Source organism: Nomia melanderi, chromosome 5 (assembly GCF_051020985.1).
Source record: "Nomia melanderi isolate GNS246 chromosome 5, iyNomMela1, whole genome shotgun sequence".
Taxonomy (NCBI): domain Eukaryota; kingdom Metazoa; phylum Arthropoda; class Insecta; order Hymenoptera; family Halictidae; genus Nomia; species Nomia melanderi.
The window spans coordinates 18,469,803-18,485,711 of NC_135003.1; the positions used below are offsets into that span (position 1 = coordinate 18,469,803).

Consider the following 15,909-nt stretch of genomic DNA (forward strand, 5'->3'; position numbering starts at 1 on the left):
ACTCAGTGTATTTTTCTCAGTACGATAATATTCGATATCTCGTCCTTTCTATATCGAACCTGAATATTCAAAAGATACATACATTAACATCTTATTGCATATTTGAACGGAGCCAATATAACAAACACGGATATATAAATAAAATTATATTTGCATTGTATGCAAACAAGTCGTGAAGAGGAAATGCTGGGACGTCTCAACGGACGTCTAAATTATTGCAAGTCGAGATCACGGTTTCGAACAACCTTGACGTCGATTAATCGTCGATCAAATCTCTAATTGATCCTTGAGCAGCAAAAAACATGGAAAACAATGATTGCGTAAAATCTGTCGATTGACGACTGAAGGAAAAAGTTGTTTGTCGACCGTATTGTGACTCGTAAAGGGACTCCTGGAGAGATCTGTTACTGAATTCATATCGCAAGACCGTTGCAACTGCGACGTGCTTCGTCCCATCGCTACTTTCATCTTTCGGTTCGAGTACACGTGCACTCGGATACGCTATATACTTTGGTCACTCGCGGAATCCTATGAGGTAAGGGGAATGATCCTCAACTCGATCTACGGTGGTATTAGTGATTCCCCTTACCTCGTGCGACCCCTCGCATAAAATGTCTTTTCAGTGCACGCGAAGGCGGCTAAACGTTCAAACTGGATTTTCTCGAAAACAGTTCGGAATCGTCCGTAAAGACACGTTGCCCGTCGCCCGCCTTTTTATTGTTCCGTCGAGAACACTTCTATCGGCGATCGGCCCGCGTAATCGATGATGAGCGATCGTAAGCTTAATCCAGCAGTAATCTCAGGTGCGAAAAGTTCTCAAGTCATTTGGCAGAGGAGTTCGTCGATTTCCTCGCCGGCGTTCGCTCCTCAGTTGATGACGAGCGGTCGGCGGGTCCGCACGCATCGACTGCGCAGTATTCGAATGATGTGCTTCTAAATCGGTGCATCTAAGAGAGACATATAGGAACGTTGTTTATGGTCAACAGTCGAGGAACCAAAGTTCATCGCCGAAAAATACATTTATCTAATCCAGCTGTACTGTCATACACTGATAGACACTGGAGGCAATCAGACAGTTAGCGATCAGCTTCCCCCGATTAAGATTGCTCGTTGCGAAACCGTCGTGACTTCCAGATGGAGAGCTGAAATTGAGTTCAACCATGCGTGCGCCAGGATCGTACAACTATCAATAAATCGTGACCGGGAAAGTGTCATCGAACGATTCTACTTTCATGCGGCGGCCGACGAGCTGATTTTTACGTTCTGTGATTGACAATTGTGAAAACCGTTTAACGTTCGCCGAAAAATGCCTGCTCAACTGAGCAAGTTTTTTCTGGATGCTAGCTGCAAGGAATATTGTCATCCTTGGACCGATTCCTGTGTCAGCACGACAGCCGGACTCGGTCTGCACGCTCTTCAAGAAAGCATCAGGATATACTCCACTGTATATTTAGTACGTTCGCTTATTTTTTTCTTTCTTTTTTTTCTTTTTTTCTTTTTCAGGGTAATCGAAGCTTTTTGTTTCTGTTGCATTTCTTTGGGTACTTAGACAGCTTTCACGTGGCGATACGCGTATCGCGATGCTAGGATACTTTCTTCTTATTTATGCTCTCTGTTTGTAGGTCACGCTGTTATTAAGAGGAAAGGTTCCATCTAAAAATGATATCAAAAAAACATTGGCGGGTATCCTACAATCTACAGCTTTTCTCTCGTGGAGTGCCTTTTCCTATGCTATGTTCATTTGTTCCCTGAGGTACGAAAAGTCAATGCCAATTATATAGGTATGACTTACTAACAAGATATTATGGCAAATAAATTATTTAAGATGGAATTGATTCAATCGTATCGATCAAGAATGAATCAGCGATATTTCAATGATACTTTTGTATTTTAGACGGCTGCTTGGACAATTTAACTTTCTGACTGTATCCTTTTTGCCGTCTTTTCTATCCAGTTTGACAGCTATTTTTGTCGAAAGACCATCTAGACGTACTATGTTATGTTTATATGTATCTAACATTGTGAGTAACATAGATTATCTTAATGATTTATTTAAGAATACTTAGTCTGTATCAATGCTGTATCTTATACTTGTTCTTTTTAGGCTACAGAAACGTTATTTAAAATGGGACAGGCCAGGGGATACTATTCTTCTATTTCAAATGGTGATATATATATTTTTGCTACAAGTGTGGCATTGTTACATTATTTTTACCGTTCCAAAACAAATAAACATGATTCTATGTATAAGATATTGAGGTATATATTCTACTTCTTTATTGGTTACATAACTCTAAAGCAATTTGAAGACTATTTTAAATCTTTGCTAGAATTGTTACTGGGAAATATGAAGATATCGAATATGTTGAAAACAGCAGATTGCAATCTCCAGAGTTGGAGCATTCTGCAGATGAAAATAATGCAGAGAGCATAAGGAGAAAGAATATCATAGCTAAAAAGACTCATGAAAAAAATATATTCCTAAAGTGTCTTGCAGTTTATAAGAAAATTATTGAAACTCTTAAAAATCTAGGGAAGCATGTATCTTGTCCACATCCTCATAGTTGTTTTCATTATGTATTAACGGTATGTACATACATAAAAATAACAATAAACACACTTAAGGATTTTAGAAAATACATTAATAATAATTACAATTATTTTACAGGGTGGTATGAAACTGTTTGGTTATGGGTTCAGTACTCAGTTACTGCTCAATATTGTTTTTCAATTTAAAAAGTTACGTGCAAAGCCACAGTTAATTAAATCTGTAATATTTAAGAAAGGCAACCTCAACTTGGCTGTGTTCTTAGGAGGTTTTGTAGGACTTTATAGGGTACTCAAACTTTTTTCTTTTACTTTAAAATGTTTAACGTGAAACGTAGTGTCTCATAAATGAAGTTACACGATCAAATATGTCGCAAATATTTTGCTATGAGGTACTCCTTTCTCGCGAAATTTAAGTTTGAACGTTGACCGAGTACGTATGCACTAAACTGGGTACACGCGTACCGCGTGAACTTGAGTGCAAGTGTACTGCTCGCTCTAGAGTGCACCTTTGTTTCGGCTGCTGGAGGGTTAAGAGGTAAGGGGAACGACCGCCGACTCACCGCCTACAGTGGTGGTAGTAATACGTTTCTCTTAGTTCATACCTCTCCTTCGCGAAACCACACCGTCTCAAAACGGTTGAATTCATATTCAACACGTTTTTCTTTTACTTTTTTTGCAATCAACATTATATACATTATTATAATCAGATTTTTGAAGGAGCGATGTTTTGAATACTAATGCAGTTTTTATTTCAGCTAGTTTCTTGTTCCTTAAGGAGATTTTTCCAGAAAGATTCTGCATATTATGCGTTTCCAGCTGGATTCTTAGGTGGTCTAGCATTTATGTCTTATGGTGGTAATACCATAGCTTTATACTTCATGTGGAAAGCATTACAAGTATTTACATAAATATTCTGCTTGGAACATTTAATACCTTTACTGTATCTACATCAACATATTTTGTAACATGTTGTTCTTTTCTCTTTTTCTTTTGGTAGTTACTCTGGAATGATCTTGTGGAAAAACAAATAGTACCTGAGGTGAAATGGTTTGTGATTTTCTTATACTGCTTTAGCACAGCAGTACTCTTCCATGTAGCAATTATTGAGCCACAAAATTTACGTGTGTCTTACTGGAAGTTCTTGTGTAATATTTCTGGAGATAGGTAATGAATACGCGCGTACATGTACTGATATATGCAAGCGATACGTTCTTTAACCATACTATTGCTTTTTAGGATAGCAGCTATGTCTCGGATACCGTTAGACCATTTTGGTTTAGAAAGTACTAAATATCTTGCAGAGGTGGTCGCGAAAACCAACACCAACGATAGAAGAAATTACTTGTTTTAATTTTGTATTTAGAAAAAAAAGAACTATTGGGTTTTAATTTTATGGATGTACTTTGCTGTTTATAACATGTACATTGGAAAAAAAAGACAACCAAAGAACTTTAATTACTTTTTAATTTATACTATGTAAATTATACAAATTTAATTGTGTAAAAAATTAGCTTATACGTGTGAGTATACCTGTGTTCCGTACGAGTGGTTCGAATGAATGTGATTAGGATTATCTTTTGTTGTTTTACTTAGTTAATTGGAGGTTGTTGATCGCGAGAATGCCGTTACGTAAAATTCGTGTACAGTTTCTATTCAATAAATTCTATTTAAATTGTTACAAACATGTGTAATTCCTTTCACTTCCTGTTAAACATGCTTAACGGTAAAGAAATTACACGTGGCGTATACAAAATGTTGAAAAGTCTATGTTTATTACTTTAATTTTGATACTTATAACTTAAATTTTGATATATAATTTATTACATTACAAAAATACGTTGATGAATTACACTGTTCCTTGTTCTCATGCCTTTCACGAACAGTGCCAATTAAAAATATTAAAATACAACGTATATGTAATGCATTACTTTTGTTTTTTAGCAGTCTCCAATGCTCGATTAATTATAATATCCGCATTTCTTCGTTCACGTTTCCGTTTCAAACGTTTCTTCTTCCTCAGAACGTTGTCCCAGTTAATTTGACTTTGCATTTTCAAATCGTTCGTGTTGAGAACTCCGGGAGTAATTTCAGACTCCAAACTTGAAACGTTATGAGTTGAAAGAGACTTTAGTGGTTCTAACATTTCCATGGAATCAATTTGCCATGGGAGCAAACCCACTGGACATTCAGCCCATTGATACTTAGCTAAACAAAATTTCAATATTTTCTTATTATTTTCATTACAATCCTTTTCATTGAAGAAATAAGTATTATACACTTACCAAGTGCTAATTTCCATTGATTATTTCGCACCTTTTGATCCGTTAAAAAGCTACGTATTTTATTCTGAAATTCATTTTGTTCAAGGACATTTAGTACTTCATGGCCATGCAGATTATGAACATCTTCTATTGTGAATGTTTTTTTGTTCTTGTTAGAACTTTCAGTATCAGTTGCTTGTCCTTCTACATAAACTTTAACTAAATTTAACAACAACCGTTTCTTATTCGCATCTATTTTTGGACTTACTAATTCCAGAATAGGTAATACAAATTTAATAGAGAATTCGTTTGCATTTAACAGAAGCTTCGAAACGAAATTTATATCAGTGAGAAAAGGCAATACCACGTCAGATAAATTAAACCATAGAACATACTTCAGATGTGGATAAGCATTCTCTGTTTCGTCTTTTACTTTAAGTTCGAAAGCTTTTGGTGGCAGTCTTTTATTATTTGCCTCTAGTTCATACTCCAAAGACCGAGATATACAATGAGCAACATCTAATTTCACAAAACTATAAGCTATAGAACTTATCCATAAGGAAGCTAATGACCTTTTATATTTATCTATTTCTTCATTCTCTGTTAATTTAATTAATCTTATAATTAAAGTCTCCATCACTTCTTTTTCATATAATAAGAACATAATATCTTCCCAGAATTTTATCATATCTAATGGCAAAATATCATCTTTTAACTCATTTTCTGTATTTTCTTTGTGAGTGAAGATGAGTAAAACATCTTCATTTGGTAAAAAGGCTTCTGAATTAAAGAGTTCATCACAAACCACATCCTTTGTATTGGGAATAGATTTTTTACTGAGATATCTAGAAATCTCAGATAGAAGAACCATTCTTGCAGTATCTAACTTATATTTTTTATCCTTTTTTATATTGGCAGTTGTCACTTCTGTGTAGTTATCATTATTGTTTTCTGTATCTTCTTTATCTTGTTCAGGCAAAGAAATAGCATATGAACGCAGATCTTGCAATGTTTCCCTATTAATAAAGTCAATTTGTTAACTACAATAAAATGTAAATTCATTATAAATAAAAACTGTACATACACTAATTCTGAATCTGGAATATCCTTTACGAAATTGTATCCAGCATGAATATATAAACTAACAGCAGTCCAAAGTTCGATTAAATCGCTAAATTCCTGTATCTCCTCAGTCTCTTGAGCTTCTTTCACAAGCTCATTACTGATGGCACATTCCTCTAGTCCCTTGGCTTCAGCTGCCCAATACTCTTCCTGTAAACATATTGTTAATTGAATGATACAATTCAATCCATTTAAATGTTTAATTTATACAATGATAGACATACATGTAACCATGTTAATAATATATTTATAGCTATTCTTAATACACCAATGGATGGTAATTCATGTCCATGAGCTGTATCATGTCTCAAATTCACAATCCATTCTGGTATGTTAACCTGCTTCGCAATTTGAAACAATGATGTTTGCTTTGTGTGTCCTATATTAGAGATATGATTTAAGAATCTCATTATTGTGGTTGAATACATCAAACATAAATCATTTTCATAACTAATTGGCAAATCTCCCTTATTAATCTTGGGAGCCCATTCGAGATCTCTAAGACAGACTTGCAGGATAGAAAGAGTGCAGTCTACACCTACTGGCAATTTCGGCACCCTGAAACCCATTTTATTAATACCACTAATATTTCAAAACTTTTTTGGTAAATATATATCGTTATATTACCTTGCTTGCCACGTGAGTAGAGTTTCATACGCCTTGGTTTGTTCAGTTTTGTCATTGGAATAAACTTGTTGATACACCTGATGCCATTCAGTTCTAAAAATATAGAAACATCAGGAACAAAATTCTTGTAACATAAAAATCATCGTATAATCACCAGCTAAGTGTCTATAAGAAGATCTGATTTGTGTTTTTTATATTAATCCAAGATGATTCAATGCTGCATTTTATATAAATCAAATCTTCACATAACATAACGGTTACCTATAGTTTTATGATGTACATGTACTTACAGTGAAAACCATGGAACTTGTTTCACACCTTTCTGTTTTACGGAAAGCGCCATAGCGTACCACGTGCGATCACACACTTCACTATCTCTCATTAACTATTTTAAACGTTGTGTTGATCAATTGAACACACATGCGTACACGTACAATAGAGAAGTCACCGACTTGACACTACAAAGTGAACAGAGAACAGGTTATCAAATATTTTTGAAAATATGGCGAAACAAATACGAATGGTATTAATAGACCTGAGTGGAACGTTGCATATTGATAATACAGTGATTCCTGGCGCGGTAGAAGCTTTAATCAGGTGGTTTTCCTTTATGTATTGTACAAAAGTATTTTACATCATCGTCTATGCTGTTATGGCGTCGCTTACATTGCGCCGGTTCCAATTATTGGCGCGATGCATTCATAATTCTGTAGTATTTGAATAGATCAGCATGTTATACACACGTTCATGAAATTTTCTAATGCTTCATTTCCGTTTTGATAACAATTGAAAATATGCGTGTAACTGAATTTAAGAAACAGACACCAGACCATTTAACGAATTTTAATACAGGCTCAGGAGTTCTAACATACCATTAAAATTCGTGACAAATACAACGAAAGAATCCGGAAAGTTTCTGCACAAACGATTGACGAGCCTTGGTTTCGATATTCAGAAAGAAGAGATCTTCAGTTCTTTGGCTGCCGCAAGAAAATTAATCGTTTCTAGAAAGTTGAATCCGATGTTGTTGATTGATCAAGCAGCCAATGAAGATTTCGAGGATTTAGTAAAGAACGATGAAAAGGCTAACGCTGTAGTGGTTGGATTAGCACCAGACAAATTCCATTATGATGAATTGAACAAAGCTTTTAGGTATGACCTAGTTGTCTTAGGCAGAAGGTGTCATAATTCTATTAATGTTGTTCTGAAGTTTAACTAGAAAATAATCTGTAATATTAGATTGTTGTTAGACGGTGCCCCGCTCATAGCGATTCACAAAGGCCGATATTATAAACGGCCGGATGGTTTAGCCCTGGGGCCAGGCGCATTCATTTCAGGTTTGGAATACTCTGCTAACGTCAAAGCTGAAGTTGTCGGCAAACCTAGCGCGGAATTTTTCAAAGCAGCTTTGGGAGATGTACCCCCGGAAGAAGCCGTTATGATTGGCGATGTAGGAATATCATTGTTTATATTTCTTAATCTCAAGTAAACAAGATGGCACATATTTTCATATAAATAATTGTTAAACATAGCAAGAAAATTATGGAGAAACATATGAGACATTTTAAAAATTAAAAGAATCTATGTGTGACATCTTGCTACTAGAATTTGTTTGGGGATTGTAAATATGTATGCAAATTCATGTTGATTTTGTTTATTTAGGATGTTAAAGATGATATAGCTGGAGCACAAGCAACTGGTATTAGAGGTCTTCTAGTGCAAACAGGAAAATACAGAGAAGGAGATGAAAACACAATTACACCATTGCCCACAGAAGTGTGTAAATCTTTTGTGGAAGCTGTAGAGTATATTCTTAAAACTAAGATTTAAGAATTATAATTCTGTACATGTTTACAAAGGATTGAAGGAATTATAAGGCTATTCTGTATTAAATTAGATGTTTTATTTAAATATTAATAATTCCACAATAGTGTACATGATCTGGAGTAGTTTCACAATACAGCAGTTTCAAAATAGAAAGCAGATGATAATTACAAAGAAACCATTATGGTATCATTCATGATATGAAACATGTTACATATGAACTCTTCTGTTCTATTAATATTACTGAAAAATAATTTTTTATAGCATTCTTTCTCGCATACAGGTAGATAAAACCAGAGTATGTTTTAATTTTTTAAATAAATATCATCTCATGATTAGCTGTATGTAGAAAAGTTGTAGAAAATTTTGTCTACTGTGAGGTGATAATACACTTTACAAATTATGTTTATAAATTAGAAATTATCCTTATCGAATCCAGATCTTCCTAGACAAGAGACGATATTTTCTAAAATACATATTTTCTTCTAAAAAACAGAAAAAATAATCGTTGTAAATTTGAATTGCTACTAATACGTGGCCTTAGATAATAAGTATATTACAACTACAGTATTTAGTAAGTTATTATTAAAAGCATGTTCACAGAAACAGATTCTTCTTAGTCTTGCTATTAAAGGAATTGGTGCACTGCAAGAGTTTCTTTCAGTATAAAATTTGGCACCATTCTGCGATCGTTTCTTTTTTTTATGCAAGGACTAACAAACCTTTCACTTTGAAAAAGTTCACTGTCCATTACTAAAAAGATGGGATGTATAATTAGTTTTGATTTAAAGTTATACTCACGCCTTAAAAGAGTAGTCGCAAGAGTTCTCTTTTTCATTTAAACGTAATACATTAATACTTCCATTAATGAACAATGTTATTTCTTTAGTGAGGAAGGCTCAGTTATAATTTTTATGAATACTGTATGAAATGCATGTCTTGTATCTAAAACTAACGTAATATTATCTATGTGTGAAACAGCTAAACGATAGAATGGAATCGTCACGAACCTCTCCATCGAGTTAAGCAAAGTAACAGATTCAAATCTGAAATCGCAATGAAAACAGAACGACCTTTTTTCTCTCCACGGAAACAAGGGAAATTACATAAACAATCGAGTAATCTCGCATTCGGTCGTTAACGCTTCGGGTACAATAATTAATTCGTGAATCATGCGTTGCGTTTGGCATTAGAAAAATAAAACTCGGTTAATATTTGCGAACGAACATTATAAATTTACAATGAAAATGCTGGATACTCTCCAGAAAATATTTTCTATGATTATGCATCGCAACGGTACAACTTACAATTGATATTATTTCAAAGGACCAGTACACATCAGCTCATAATTGAAATGCCCTCTACAACTTATAATCTATGATCAGGCACATGTTGATTTCCTGTCGCGATAACGAGGGTCATTCTTTTTCTATTTTTTTAAGAAAATACATATTTCAGTTAAAATGAACTAATGAAATGCGATAATAATCACTTGCTCTTTATAAAAAATATACATATAACGCTTAATTTACAAACATAAAGATATTAATCAAACTTAACTATAAAATATACAAGTTTCTTTTTGGTAGCCACATGTTCTCTTAATCAACGTTGACATTGGCTCGAGAGAAGAACTGAATCGAAGGTTTAACAAATGTGTACTCTAACTGAAGAAGAAAAACAAGCGGCAGTAAATTATATCATTACATTATGAAATTCCTATAACAAAAGCTGAATAAAAAGATAGATTTACGATACGCAGCATATTATAATGTAACAATGGAATAATCTCTAGATTTTTTTAAAAATTTGCTTCTATGTCATTCTGATAACACAAAAATTATAACATTTAGGGCCGTATCAATAAAGAACAGTATATCCTCCTTCTCCTCCTCCTCCTCCTCTTCTTCTTCTTCTTCTTTTTCTTCTTCTTTTCCTTCTTCTTCTTCTTCTTCTACTACGTTTTCACTTTCTCTCTTTTTTTTTAAATAGAAAAGTCAAGCATTTATCCCAATTTCGTAGAATTGGTGTAAAAGCTCTAGTTTTCGATACAATATTTCACTCAATTTTATTTATACAGCCCATCACCGTAATTAGGGAACATTACTTACACTCGCATTCTTATATACAATTTGTGGGATTCTAGTAGAGTGAACATTTTTAACGTAAGATCAACTACATACTCTTCTTCTGTTCTCTTTTATCTGTTAGAGATTGTCTCCTAAGGTCAAATTCTGTCGATGTAGCTATATCTGTTTTATCCGACAACTATATCATACTTATATTTTTCCTCTCTTATGAAACATCGTTATATATTTTGTAAATACAAATTTAATTAATGGAAGTTCCACTACAGACAGAATTTGACCATATCATAACGAAGACAGATATATATTTATGTATGTATATATATATATGTTATTTTTCCTATGTTATTGACAGGAAATATTGAACTGTTAATTTGGCTGTTCAAATGTAATTTGATTAATAGTAAATTGACATTTTCTTCTTCCCATAATAGTTTGCTTTTTTCTTTACGATAACAAGGCAGGCGTGTGGAGTACTATTGACAAACATTCGTTTCATTCGTTTAATAAATACATAACCGGTTTCTCTTTCTTTTATTTTAAACGAAAAATGAAATCTTACTAGTTATAAATTATGAGATACGTCTACGTGATAGTAATACAGAAAGATTTGAGAGGCATCGCGTGAACATGATGGCATTTTAACTAAACAGAATCAAGAATTTCCTGGGCCATACGGTCTGTCCCTTATTTTTGTGCTTAACCTTCTCACTGATACTTTTGAAATGGGAAGACGATAAATGGCTGACGATATAAGCATTTAATACTATACACCCAGGTACAAAAAACATATTATATCTCTAAAAGCAGACCTAACTGAAATCAGCGTTTCACCGTATTTCAGGGATGAGTTTGGCCTCAGGATATAAATATACAAACATGAGCAATTCATGCTAATACTTCCACACATTATTGCCTTTGAGCGCATGCAGTATCAAGTACTCCGTATGTTGCCTGGTTTTTACTCATCTTCCGCTGCGGTGTCCAACGAAACATCCATTGAAAATCGATTAAACATTTCATAAAGAGGAGGTAGCGTGAGATGCCACACTCTGCAACTAGTCCACATGTCTCCTGTTACTCTGAAATTGTATTTCCTCTGTATAGCAAATATACCAATCCACGTAATATATATATATATATATCACATACATATACTTACCTTACCATAGTAAAAAACCAGGCACACTTTAGAGATCCCTGTTCTGATGTACTCAGTCCTAACTATTTGACAGGCCGGTAATGAAACGTTAAGTCTGCTGAACTCTTCCAAATCAAATGTCTGACCTAACGTACAATAAAATAGAAATTTTAACGACACATATCATTATAAATAGTTGTTCAAATTGAAAAAGAAGTTTACCGTTCTTAAATCCATAGAAAGATCCAGAACCTGATCGTTGCAAAGAATTTCAACTTTTTCTTCGGCCAGCGAAGAATTATCAGCGTTTGAGTCTGTATTTGTTCTATCCCCTGCTGGGGAACCCCCGGAAACTGTATTTCCAGCACCTGCTACTGACCCTGAATCACTTCCAGCACCAAGCACCTTGTCACAAACATGTTCTGCCACCTTACGAATTTGTATAAAATCATTTGCAATTAAACGATCCCTTGAAACATAAAAATATAGGTACGTTAATAAATTGAGAACACGTTCCCCGGCGTAAATTACGTAAAAATGTAATTGTCCTGCTACATACTTCTTCAGACTCTTTACACCAGATGTGGCATGTGGAAGAAGGTAGAAAGGTATTTTAATAAATTGTGGAAGATTCTTATCCACAACGATATTCACTACCCATGCTGGTACAGTTTCATTTAATAAACCTCCTTCTGTTTCTCCTGAAGCATCTCTAACTAATAATCTGTACAAAGTTTTTCCTCCCACTTCACTAGAATGAAATAACATTTTTATCATTAATAGAACTAATGACATTACAATTTTCTGTATATAATTGATCAGTGATTAATACCTAAATATAAGAGGTGTATGACTAGGTACTGAAAAGTATGGGTTTCCTCCTCTTGTATGTATAGGACCATTACCGTCATTACCGCTACCTTCATTTTCATCGTCGGCATGCAACGGCCGCCACCAATGCTCCAGTAAAGCTTGCAGCAAAAGATTTCCATAATTAACTGAAATGGAAAATCCGATTTAAGAAGAAAGTAAACAAGGTAATATTTTTAATAGAAAGAACATTACCTTTTTGATCGACAGCATCATTTTCAGCGAGACCAGTTTCCTTTGCAGAGACCCATGCAGAAAAACAATCGTTCTCGTCTTGACCCAAATGAATGGTCAACATCTATAAGAATGAAAGCATCAACTGTTTTTTTGCATGTCACAGTTTTTTCTTCAGGTTTAAATATTACAAGAAATTACATAAATACGTACTCCTGTTTTAAGATCTACATTGAACCAATTTGGAACATACACCATTTTATTTCTTTTCTTTATTTCCTGTTCAAAGTCCACCTTTCCCAAATCTTCCACCTTGCACGCTTTTAATACATCATACAAGGCTACATTCTCTTCCGTATCTTTAGTCAGTACGTGTCTTCGATCGTTTAAAACATGACAGTGCCTTATTGCAGGTCCACCTAATATTCTTTGTGCAGGTTCCGTGTTTCGCAAAACGTTTGAAGTCACTCCGGTAGCAGAGTCACAGTAATCACCAATTCCTGAGTCTTGCCAATCTTTTGGGCTTATAGACTGTTATGAATTATGATAGTATTAATTTATTTGTAACATTCGAAAGATTTTTAATATTACAGGTACAGAATACAAAAGATTATTACCCAATTATTTATAGTAGATTCGCTAGTTGCTACCCAGATGCTAGACTGATCAGGCATCATAACCATTTTTAATATAGGTGCCTCTTCTTCGCATATAACAGTATACCTTTCAGGATAACTTAATTCAGTCATTACAACTCTTTTATCTCTACCCCCTGATATCACATGGCTGAAGGTTTCTGTTGCCTGAAAATCATTTTTTTTTTGTTTAGTTTGAATCATAGTTTTAATTGTATATTATGTTCACAAAAATTATTATATAAAAGAAAGAGACAATTACCAATAACGCCCAAACGCCCTCCGTATGTACTCTAAACGTTTGAATACACCTTTGTTGTCCTAATGACCAAAGTTTAATAGTTCCATCGGAACTAGCAGACAAACATTCACTGCCATCTCTATTTAATACTAAAGCTTTAATATTATCGGTGTGTCCACGAAGTTTCATTAGTTTAGTACAGTGCCTTGGATCCCACACTCTTAAAACTTTTTCTGTGCTACCGCTTACTATAATTGTTCCAGTCTGATTCATGGCAAGACTATATATTGAATCCTTGTTCCCACTAAGGGAAGATGCTATAAACCATAAAATTGTTACTTCAGAATTAACACAACTATAAAAAAAGAAATCATTTCATATTTTTATCTTTACTTGTTACTGTGTTGTTGCTAGCTGTAAGGGCAGTTAATGTGTTAACATCCCACAGGAAGATCAATTTATCTAAACCTGCACTAGCAACTTGTTCTCTATCTTTAGCATATGCTAGAGCTTTCACATAGTCCTTGTGTGTCCTCAATGTGGACATGCAGAAACCTTTGTGTGCATTCCATACTTTTACTGTTGTATCAGAACTAGCTGATATCACTGTAAAAAAAGAAACTTATTCTTCTGATTCATTTAAATATTATTATAAAGCATAAAGCAACTCTACTAGCATCTATACAGCTAAATGATCCTAACATCCGATAAAGAAGTAAATAGAATTTATGATTTTATAGATGTCAATAGAGTTGCTTCATATTGCAATTGTCTATTTTGATATAATGCAGTAATACATACGATTTTTACCACCACAACATAATACTATATCATTGACCCAATCTGTATGATGTTCCATGGACTGAATGTAAGGGTCCTTCATATTTTTGCAATTCCATATCCTTATAATACTATCTCTACCTGCAGAATAAAGCCTGTGTAAAGCTGGGTCATATTGTAAGGAGTTGACACCAGCTCTGTGCCTCTTTTCCACTTCATCTCTTATAACCATGGACACCTTAAAATTGAAAACCTTTGATTATAACTTTCGAAATAACCTTCGAATAATGTGAAAATTTTCATTTATCGAGTTGAAATAAACACGACACATTAAAATAACATGAAACATTTATGAGCAAGAAACAATCCAAGCACAATAATAATCGACTTCTCACTTTTATTAAGCTTACATTAATTTGCATATCAATGTGAAAGGTAAACGTCTCTTTCCTTGATACTTTTTTTTAAGCCTCCATTCTTTCCACTATTCTTGCACTACAGTAACAAACATGATTTATGTTTCCAAACAAGTAATTAGAATCAGAAGAATAATTAAGAATTATTTTCTAATTACAATTAACGTAAACAGCACCGTTTACAGGAAAAACTCGGAAATTTTGATTTCCAGAATGATCCTGTTAGATTTTCTATTTAAATACGAATGCCTACAATTGATTGAATGACATATTCATGGGCTTGGCATAAGGGTCACGATGTGAGAACAGCCGATTCGACTCGCATGGAATCATAGTTCGAAGCATAACCGACGGAAAGGAGGAAGTTCCATTGGGGGGAATAAGATATTCCGGACATGTACCTGGACTTTCTTTCGGGCGCTCTGCCCGCCCGTCTTATGAGCTGCCATTACACCGCGAACTGTTCCTCGAGCGCAATGATAACCGAGGAAAACATTCAGGTTGCACGATTATGCTGCGGCGGATCCACGTTGCGACGCGTCGCGACCATACATCAGTTTCATCGTAGATCACTTGCAAGAGCTCGCGCGACCGCGTACGGCTGCGTTTCTTATGCTCGGGAAAAATAAGTCAGCGCGCATCACGGTCGAACGTTGAACAGCTGTCAAGCGATTTCCGATGGCGGTTGTTCGTTCACGTTCATGACGAGCGAGCTACGGACAATCGGTGCTGTTCCAATGCCGGTGTCAATACGCTCGAGAACACGTTACACGTATAACGTTACATCACGTTTCTCGAGCGTCCGACAACCTTTCGACTCCATTGTTGTGATTGCAAATAGAATGCCGGGATATATCGTCGCGTGGCGTTACGTCGGTACACCGTGACTACTTTTCGCCGGCGTATCACCTTATCACGAGCCGACTACGATTCCTGCGGTGAAACGCGCGGCGACAACCGCGAATTAAATGCAAATCTACGGATTTGGAAAGTCGGTGTTTCAATAGTTCTATAGCTGACGCCTGCGACCAATAGCCGGACGAGATGCATGTTTCGTGGCTACAATAACGCCTGCATCGGCCGACCAATGAAAAATAATGAATGTGTTGCGTCTCGATGCATCCACGTATGTGCCCTTTCAGAGAACCGACCTGATTGGCGAACCGCTAATTCCCTATGAA

At 35.0% G+C, this 15,909-nt stretch overlaps 4 protein-coding genes across 6 annotated transcripts; 2 read left to right on the plus strand and 2 right to left on the minus strand.

Annotated features, from left to right (window-relative positions):
* The first annotated feature begins 461 nt into the window (after positions 1-461).
* On the plus strand, positions 462-4,176 carry LOC116424695 (transmembrane protein 135). Its single transcript, XM_031971430.2, has 9 exons — positions 462-1,453; positions 1,623-1,753; positions 1,895-2,021; positions 2,105-2,259; positions 2,331-2,586; positions 2,669-2,836; positions 3,306-3,446; positions 3,548-3,714; positions 3,787-4,176. The coding sequence occupies exons 1-9, from the start codon at positions 1,307-1,309 to the stop codon at positions 3,899-3,901; spliced, it is 1,407 nt and encodes a 468-aa protein (XP_031827290.1). The 5' UTR covers positions 462-1,306; the 3' UTR covers positions 3,902-4,176.
* LOC116424694 (uncharacterized) lies at positions 3,997-7,001 on the minus strand. Its single transcript, XM_031971429.2, has 6 exons — positions 6,851-7,001; positions 6,561-6,653; positions 6,158-6,491; positions 5,896-6,083; positions 4,833-5,827; positions 3,997-4,755 (listed from the first exon to the last, which is right to left on the minus strand). Exons 1-6 carry the CDS (start codon positions 6,940-6,942, stop codon positions 4,475-4,477), a joined length of 1,983 nt encoding a protein of 660 aa, XP_031827289.1. The 5' UTR covers positions 6,943-7,001; the 3' UTR covers positions 3,997-4,474.
* LOC116424697 (haloacid dehalogenase-like hydrolase domain-containing protein 2) lies at positions 6,879-8,638 on the plus strand. Its single transcript, XM_031971433.2, has 4 exons — positions 6,879-7,157; positions 7,413-7,712; positions 7,800-8,010; positions 8,223-8,638. Exons 1-4 carry the CDS (start codon positions 7,063-7,065, stop codon positions 8,388-8,390), a joined length of 774 nt encoding a protein of 257 aa, XP_031827293.1. The 5' UTR covers positions 6,879-7,062; the 3' UTR covers positions 8,391-8,638.
* LOC116424693 (WD repeat-containing protein 48) lies at positions 8,442-15,772 on the minus strand. 3 transcript variants are annotated; one of them, XM_031971428.2, is made up of 13 exons: positions 14,887-15,037; positions 14,723-14,807; positions 14,334-14,550; positions 13,926-14,138; positions 13,554-13,849; positions 13,274-13,459; positions 12,870-13,187; positions 12,678-12,780; positions 12,445-12,610; positions 12,172-12,363; positions 11,835-12,081; positions 11,634-11,758; positions 8,442-11,553 (listed from the first exon to the last, which is right to left on the minus strand). In XM_031971428.2, exons 2-12 carry the CDS (start codon positions 14,732-14,734, stop codon positions 11,696-11,698), a joined length of 2,013 nt encoding a protein of 670 aa, XP_031827288.1. In that variant the 5' UTR covers positions 14,735-14,807; positions 14,887-15,037; the 3' UTR covers positions 8,442-11,553; positions 11,634-11,695. The 3 variants fall into 3 exon arrangements, with proteins under 3 accessions (XP_031827288.1, XP_031827286.1, XP_031827285.1); XM_031971426.2 differs by lacking the exons at positions 14,723-14,807; positions 14,887-15,037 and adding an exon at positions 15,130-15,772 and having other exon boundaries at positions 11,639-11,758; XM_031971425.2 differs by lacking the exons at positions 14,723-14,807; positions 14,887-15,037 and adding an exon at positions 15,130-15,772.
* Positions 15,773-15,909: the final 137 nt, after the last annotated feature.

Excerpts from the sequence above, each read along its gene's own strand:
- LOC116424695 (XM_031971430.2), top strand. The coding sequence starts at position 1,307 with ATGCCTGCTCAACTGAGCAAGTTTTTTCTGGATGCTAGCTGCAAGGAA. Across the intron at positions 1,454-1,622 it reads TATACTCCACTGTATATTTA|GTCACGCTGTTATTAAGAGG; the intron begins GTACGTTCGCTT and ends CTCTGTTTGTAG. Across the intron at positions 2,837-3,305 it reads GTTTTGTAGGACTTTATAGG|CTAGTTTCTTGTTCCTTAAG; the intron begins GTACTCAAACTT and ends TTTTTATTTCAG.
- LOC116424694 (XM_031971429.2), bottom strand. The coding sequence starts at position 6,942 with ATGAGAGATAGTGAAGTGTGTGATCGCACGTGGTACGCTATGGCGCTT. Across the intron at positions 6,654-6,850 it reads CAAGTTCCATGGTTTTCACT|AACTGAATGGCATCAGGTGT; the intron begins GTAAGTACATGT and ends CTATATTTTTAG. Across the intron at positions 4,756-4,832 it reads TCAATGGAAATTAGCACTTG|CTAAGTATCAATGGGCTGAA; the intron begins GTAAGTGTATAA and ends AATTTTGTTTAG.
- LOC116424697 (XM_031971433.2), top strand. The coding sequence starts at position 7,063 with ATGGCGAAACAAATACGAATGGTATTAATAGACCTGAGTGGAACGTTG. Across the intron at positions 7,713-7,799 it reads GAATTGAACAAAGCTTTTAG|ATTGTTGTTAGACGGTGCCC; the intron begins GTATGACCTAGT and ends CTGTAATATTAG. Across the intron at positions 8,011-8,222 it reads AAGCCGTTATGATTGGCGAT|GATGTTAAAGATGATATAGC; the intron begins GTAGGAATATCA and ends TTGTTTATTTAG.
- LOC116424693 (XM_031971426.2), bottom strand. The coding sequence starts at position 15,177 with ATGGCAGCTCATAAGACGGGCGGGCAGAGCGCCCGAAAGAAAGTCCAG. Across the intron at positions 14,551-15,129 it reads GCGCCCGAAAGAAAGTCCAG|GTGTCCATGGTTATAAGAGA; the intron begins GTACATGTCCGG and ends TTCAATTTTAAG. Across the intron at positions 12,781-12,869 it reads ATGTAGATCTTAAAACAGGA|ATGTTGACCATTCATTTGGG; the intron begins GTACGTATTTAT and ends TCATTCTTATAG.